This window comes from Choristoneura fumiferana, chromosome 23, assembly GCF_025370935.1.
Source record: "Choristoneura fumiferana chromosome 23, NRCan_CFum_1, whole genome shotgun sequence".
Lineage (NCBI taxonomy): Eukaryota > Metazoa > Arthropoda > Insecta > Lepidoptera > Tortricidae > Choristoneura > Choristoneura fumiferana.
The window spans coordinates 11426636-11434077 of record NC_133494.1 but is presented as its reverse complement, the minus strand read 5'-3'; the positions used below and the strand labels follow the sequence as shown (position 1 = coordinate 11434077).

At 36.3% G+C, this 7442-nt stretch overlaps 2 protein-coding genes across 2 annotated transcripts; one reads left to right on the top strand and one right to left on the bottom strand.

Annotated features, from left to right (window-relative positions):
• Window positions 1-2201: 2201 nt before the first annotated feature.
• On the top strand, window positions 2202-3744 carry LOC141440751 (uncharacterized). Its single transcript, XM_074105298.1, has 3 exons — window positions 2202-2376; window positions 2705-2909; window positions 3010-3744. Exons 1-3 carry the CDS (start codon window positions 2300-2302, stop codon window positions 3412-3414), a joined length of 687 nt encoding a protein of 228 aa, XP_073961399.1. The 5' UTR covers window positions 2202-2299; the 3' UTR covers window positions 3415-3744.
• LOC141440749 (ATP-dependent DNA helicase PIF1-like) lies at window positions 3744-6504 on the bottom strand. The gene is given in 4 exon segments (XM_074105295.1): window positions 3744-5265; window positions 5267-5356; window positions 5448-5611; window positions 5683-6504. Coding segments are annotated over 4 exon segments (1917 nt in total). The 5' UTR covers window positions 6440-6504; the 3' UTR covers window positions 3744-4359.
• Between the last annotated feature and the right edge of the window lie 938 nt (window positions 6505-7442).

Here is a 7442-nt window from a genome sequence, read left to right as displayed (position 1 = left end):
AAGTAACGTATTTCTGTCACGTAACTTAACCATGACATTAGTTTAATTGATCAACTAAAATTCAGACTTTGTTAACTTTGTAACCAAATTATGATTGCCAGCAATGTACAGCAAAGTAAATTGACAAGTAATAATCAAATTATCTTTCTGACAGCTGTCATTTACAGTTGTTACAGAAATACGTTACTTTAACTTTCCTTAAAAAAGCCTGGCTCTATTACTTCAATGCAAAAGAAACCTTCGTTCAATGAGGGCTATCGTTTTTTGTCTCACTAGTTGGCGCACTGTTGCGTGAGGTTTTTAAGTATTGCTTTCAAAGTCTGTTTTTACGGGTGTGAAAACAAAGTTTAGATTAAAATCATATTTAATACACCTAAAAACCGTACCATAAAAATATCGAGCATGCCACAGTGTTGCATAGTCCCCGTTTTGTTCGGAAAAAAGGGAGGACAAAAGTTTCCGAAAGACAAAACTGTCTCGAAACACAGACATTCATTGCCCCTGAACGCATATTTGCCATAATTAATTTCAGATATTGCAAAATATTCACAAAATTATTCTAATTATAAATAAACCCGCATAGTTCACCCAAAAACTATGAGATTTGACATTTCGGAGACCTCACGCTACACTAGCGCCTCTAGTGGCGAATTCATACGCGATAGCCCTCATTGTGTTAAGGTTCAATGAGGGTTTTCACAGAGAAGAAATATCGCTAGATGGCGTTAGTAACGTGAGGTCCGTTTGACGTTTGCTCGTGATTGGTTAAAAAACTATATGAGCCAATCGCAAGAAAAGGTCTCACGGTACTAACGCCATCTAGCGATATTTTGCCTCTGTGAAAACATGAAAAACCCTCAATGCAATGCCGTTATTTAATAATGTACTCTGTGGTTAGTGTCACGTCATCACATGTCGCAGGTGTCACAGCAAGGCTACTACGAAACTCGTAACTCGAAGTTCGTGTCGTGCGGTCCCTCTCGCTCTCGTATCAAACAGTGTAAGTGTCAGAGGGACCGCACGACACGAACTTCGAGTTTTGAGTTTCGGAGTAGCCCTGCAGGTTTGCATTTCGTTCTCCATTGTGACCTCTTAAGGGCCCCACACACGTTACGATTCGCCGATTTTCATCAGATCGATCGTACAGACGAATTGTACCTGTATGGGTTGATTATGAGACAGAGACATCATAGTTATTTGGATTTGTTTTATTTTATACATAGGTGTTTTTTCCAAAAAAAATAGTTTTAGGGGGTTTTAACTTAAGCTGTAGGGGTAAAAAAAAATTGGAGTTGGTAGCCCTGACCTAAATTACCAGCAGGGCTACTACGAAACTCGAAGTTCGTATCATACCATCCCTCTTGCTCTCGTATTAAACAGTATAAGTGTCAGAGGGACCGCACGACACGAACGTCGAGTTTCGTAGTATCCTAGTAGTAGCCCTGCCCTGCAGAATACCAATATATTGTATTCCGATCCAATTCATGACATGTGTAATGTAAACAAAGACGCCATTAACCCGACCATAAACATTTAGTGATGTGAAAACTTAGAACATAATTAATCTGGTCAGTATATCGATTATTTATTAATTGAATAGATCAACGTATTTTTGACTATTTTATTGTTTACAATACTTGATTTAATTCCAAAGACTGTTTATTCAATTATAAAAGCAGTAACTTTTTTAATTTTAAGGAAAGTAAATAAAAATCGTTTATTCATCCGCGCATTAATCGATTTTTAAGATGTCAAATTTTCCACCATCTCTACGCTAGTCTGTGCTACGACAGATTATACTTTTTAGTTCGTAGACAGAGAATAGAGGTAGGTAGAACTATACTCCCTCTACGGTTTAGTTTCAATCAAGAACTACATAGGTACTTACTCTTTGATCAAGAAATAACGTCAGATTTTGACCTCTATAGGTACTAATACTCTTTGATTTTGACGAAGATTTTTCAAATGAAAAATAAATATTGAAATCAAGTGAATTTTGGTGAAAAAAGTGATTAGACATCTAGTTAAAAAACACTAATTATTGATAACTGTGTTATTGATTCGATCCAGTGGGTGTTATAAAATCGGATCGTTTACAATTTTAATAAATTGGATAGGCATAACGTATACCACCAACCACCTCACCTCACTGTCTGTCATGCTATGCTCATGTCAAACTAAGTTTTGTTTGAATTTGATTAACGACGTTGTTGATGCAGATCAACATTTCGTCGAGAGGAAACGAATTTCAGTTTATACCTAGGGGATCAGAAGTATTAATTTTGTAGATTTCCCAGTCATGGCTCCTGCTCACTGTGTTATAAAAGGCTGTAAAACATCCATCTTCAACAAAGCTCCTGGCGTTTCTTTTCATCCGTAAGTAAATAATAATTAATTATATTATTACTAGCTTTTGCGTGCGTGGAAATTGGTTATCTCGAAACCTCGGAAACTGTGCATTTTTCCGGGATAAAAAGTAACCTATGTCACTCAGACAAACTATCTCTATGTCAAAAATCACGTCGATCCGTCGCTCCGTTTCGACATGAAAGACGGACAAACATACACACTTTCGCATTTATAATATTAGTATGGATTAGTACGCTAATCAAATTGCAGCGTCGGTTTAATTTTTTTGAGTAGAATGTAGTTGGGTGCTTAAGACTTTTAATATTAAAAACATAACCTCTTGCTTTGTTTTTAGATGCCCCACTTCAATTGAGATGAGAAACCGATGGCTTCATGTTTTGAAGAATAGATGCGCTATTTTGGACTGGTCTAAAAGCAGAATTTGTTCAAAACATTTCGAGAACAAATACATGGACAGTCAGAGGAGGCTCAAGCCCAATGCTGTACCTACACTATTTCCTGCTTTAGTAACAGATTCTGCATCCAAAACTATTGTTAAAGTAAGTATGGTAACTTGAATTTGACTAATGAGGGTAATCATAAAGAAATAACTAAACTAATAAAAAAACATATAAAAACATGTGTATTATCCCTTTTCAGCCTTCTGATGCTGGGCGGACCAAGTTAGACAAGGCCTTTAGCAAACTGACACAAGCAGAACTGATGTCAGACATCAAGTTTACATTAGCAAGAATGAAGGAACCCATTAACTTAAATGAGTTTGTCAATGATGACTTAAAATGCAGATCTGATGCTCCAATTGAAGCCAAACTCTGGGTTCTGATCAAAAAACAAGAGTATTTGAATAATATGCTAACTGAATCTGTTCTTAAGAACAACAAACAGCTAGAAGTGATGCAGAAGAGTTTGGCTGAAACTAAATCTGGTAGGAAAGAAATGGAGCAGAACATTGAAAATTATAAGTATGTTGTTAAGTGTCTCCAAGAGAAACAAGCTACTTTGGAAGAACAAATCGAGATTCTGACTGCTATTGAGTCACGGTAGTTGGTTCAATAGTAAACTAATTAAAATAGACAATAGTCATCAAATTAGAGCCACATTCTTGTTAAACATCTGTCAATGAGCAGTTTGTCACATCTATTTGCAATTATTTGACAAGAACATGGTTCTGTTTAATAGGATGTACTAAGTAGACAACTAAAATAAGGTATGCATTAAGCTAAATAATAGTTTCATCCTCATTACCATGATCAATTGCATTCATTTTCTTTATTATTCTTGTACTGCATTGCAAGATCTCTCATTGTTTGTATAAAAGTATGTAATTGAGTCAAAGAATGGCTTTACTATTGTGATTAATAAAATTAAACAAATTATTTAAAATGATGTTTTTATTAGTGTCCAACCTGAATTTGTATTTAAGTTTGTGTTTCAGTTTTGGCCAAAGCCAAAACTTTACACAAGGGCTATGCTAGTAGGTATATATTTTTTAAATTTTATTCATTTTAGCTTTTGTAAATATGTATTTGTGTTCATAAAAGCAATTACTTTGATAGATTGATAGCTTGGTAGCTCTAAAAAAATGTGACTATTGATTTATTCTATTTGATGTGACTAACAACATAGCCCCAAAAATTTGCAGATGCATTGGTGGCGAGGGCATAATTCATTGCTAATTGCTTCCTAATAGTTTTTTTTCCGAAACCAAAACTACAATTTAATGCTGAAACTTAACTAAATGTTTGGCCAAACACTAGTTTTTATTATATTTAAAAATGTTATTTTTCAATAAGTCTTTTGAATATGCATCTAAAAATCCATGATAAATATAGCATACAATTTCCTAACTATTTTAATAGATAGTATTCATCCTAGTAAATAAATAAAATTATTAGACTAATTCCGCACATTTGCTTTTCAATTATTTCTCACAAATAGCATACATATTGGTATCATTTAGTATTGTCTAGTAAAAATAAAATTAAACAACTATTTCCGGCGCATTTGTTTCTCAAGAATTTCCCGCAGTTTTAATTTCTTATTTGTTTTGTCAGCTAGAGGTCTCCCTAGTGGTACAATTTCCATGTGCTGCAAGCGACGCCTGAATTTTTGATAGAATTCTAGAACACTAGAATCAGCCCACACATGCCTAGAATCAAAATCTAAAACTCTCAAAGTATCTAGACTTTGTGCTCTACTAAGCGCCACATAAGCTTGCCCAGCTTCAAAAATCTTTGATAGTGACATTTCTACACAATCTAATGTCAAGCCTTGTGATTTATGAATAGAGAAAGCCCACGCTAAGTTTAATGGAACCTGTTTCCTACACAACAATGACCCAGAAGAGTTTCTCACATACCAACGCTCAGCCCTAGCCATGTATTCTTTTTTATTCTTAAACCTTACAACAGGAAGTCCTTCCTCAAATCTGACTACCACTCCTCTTGCACCATTCACTAGACCAGAATTCAAATTAATATTTTTAAGTAACATCACCTGAGCTCCCACTTTCAATATCAATTTTGCTGGAGCTATAGTTTGCATATCAAGTGTTTTACTAGCATTGTCACTATCCTGAGATGAGAAGACTTTTTCTTCTCCATCTAAATCCTGTAGCTTGGAACTGTTTATCATTTTAGAATCATTTGTGTGTGAGCATAGCCTTGTGGCTAAAATGCCATCACTTTCAATATTTTGTCTGGCAGTGCCCAAAAGCCTATCACTTATTTCTTTTGTCACTCTACCTATTCTTATGCTATTGAGTATGGAAACAAATTCGTGATCCTTCTGTCTGTGAACTTCTTTCAACTCAAAGCATAGGTCAATGCATCTGTCCCAACATGGTGACTGGAAACAAAATCTTTTTTCTGTCTTTCCTTTGTCAACCACTGGTGTGTAATTGTAAGAAGTCCCCACACAGTATGAGCTGTATTCCTCCAAATGGTTTGTCATTCCTTCGAACATGTCTGGCTACTGCTTCTAATTTCTGTAAAATGAAGGACATTTTAAAAAAAATCACAGCTAGTAATATACAAAATAGTATAGTATTTGCAACATAATATAACATTTTGATTTACCTCAAAGAAAGCACCATCTACCATTGAAATCTCATCAATAATCAGATGCTTACACTTTCTCCATTTTTGGGCTACCAGAGGCAGTTTTAATGCTTTATCACATAAGTGGTCTACTGTACCACTTCCATCACCTATGCCAGCAAATGCATGAAGGGTTGTTCCCCCTGAAATAATAATTAGTACAATCATCACAAATTTAAATACAGTAATCCTTTATGCTTTGTTTTTGACTTACCAACATGGCATGCTGCAACACCGGTAGAAGCAGTAGCTACTGTGACATCAGGTGGTAGAGCTGCCACAATTCTCTTAAGCAGGAAACTCTTGCCAGTTCCAGCAGATCCTGTAAAGAATATATTTTTCCCACCAAGGCAAGCTTCAAGCACTCTTTGTTGTTCTGGGTTCAATGCACTTGTTGTGGTAAGGGGTGATGGAGAATACAATTTCTTAGGGGCAGGACCTCTTGAAGCATCGTCGTGTTTCCGTTTTTTGGTCGGTGGAGAAGGCGTCGTCGTAGTTGACTTAGGAATAATTTTGCTCTTTGCGTTGTGTATGTCTGCTACTGTCACTGGACTTATTTCTTCAAAGGATTGAGCTTTTCCACTTAGCAATTTAGCTCTCATTGACTGCTTAGATGGAGTTGTGGCGGAAGATTGATCTTTTTCACCCGTCATTTTTACGAAGATAGTTCTTAGAAATGATACGAGATTCGTTGGTGGAGCGTTAGATATAAAAAGCGTGCATCCCGCATCTTGAAACTTCACGCTTGCTTTCCCTTCCGCCATAAACTTCTTGAACACGTTTATACCTTTAAGTGCCAACCTGATAGCGGCATGTTTATCACTAGAAATTTCCATAAACATTTCGCGAAATTCGTTGCGGATAAGTCGAAGCGACGCTGTTCTGTAGTTAACTTTTCTTACGATAGATCCTTGTGGAGTTGTCCATTCCACTGTTGTTGCACATGACAAAAACGATTCTCCGCCTTCCATTATAAAGAATTTAACAAAATTATAAGTTTTTAATACATATTTTTTTTAAATATACAATGCAATATTGCAAGAATGCGCAAACGCAACGGAAGGCGCCATGTCAAATGATGTCAAAATCAAAATGTCAGCAGGGCTACTACGAAACTCGTAACTCGAAGTTCGTGTCGTGCCGTCGGCGGCCACGCCATACAAAATACGCGTTCTTGAATCTACATATGCACGACGACGTCTGTAACGCGCAATGTGTGCGTAAGACACACAGGGCTGACTATCGCAAAACCCTAGTACTATAGGGTATGCAGGTATGGCTTAGATGTGTAAATAAATGTAATCGTTAATCATGTATTTTTATTTAAACCTACTTAAAATGTGTCTATGTATGTATTTAAGCATTATTATTTAATTACAATAAATAATGACTACAAACTTGAGCGAATTATTTGGTACCTTTAGTTATTCAATGTATTAATCGCGATACTTTTTAGAAAGCTATTTATTTACAAAGGAAGTAGGCAGGGTAGGAACCTCTATTTCTCGCGCGCGCCCACTGACAAGTGGCCGCTTGCTCGCGACTCACGGGCCACCGAGCGAGCAATGAACTGCCGGCGCGCGGATTTCACGGAAAATTATGTGACTTTGTACGAGCGACAAATTATTAGAAATGATTGAATTTCGAGTTTTTAGGAATTAAATACAAATGAATGTTTTATAAATTAGTTCTTGTTTTAATCATTTTGAGACCTTATTAATTAAAGATTACTTACACTAAAATATTTCCTTTTAAAGGATTTGTCTCTGAACATTCGATTGTTAAATCGTTTAATATGTAATTATTGCTTCCGAACTTAGTGGCGTGCGACGGTGCGACCGACATACTCGTACATCGCGTTGCGCGCGCCCGACTCTTTCCTGCGGTTTTCCTGCAATCTGCACTTGAGGGTGGGGTAACTCGAATCGGTGCGGGGCGGAGCGTGGCCATTCTGTACGTCAGTACTATTATTAT

What these genes read in the sequence shown, in the direction of transcription:
- LOC141440751 (XM_074105298.1), top strand. Translation starts at nt 2,300, where the DNA reads ATGGCTCCTGCTCACTGTGTTATAAAAGGCTGTAAAACATCCATCTTC. An exon ending in CCTGGCGTTTCTTTTCATCC is followed by an intron (nt 2,377 to 2,704) that starts GTAAGTAAATAA and finishes CTTTGTTTTTAG; the next exon opens with ATGCCCCACTTCAATTGAGA. An exon ending in CATCCAAAACTATTGTTAAA is followed by an intron (nt 2,910 to 3,009) that starts GTAAGTATGGTA and finishes ATCCCTTTTCAG; the next exon opens with CCTTCTGATGCTGGGCGGAC.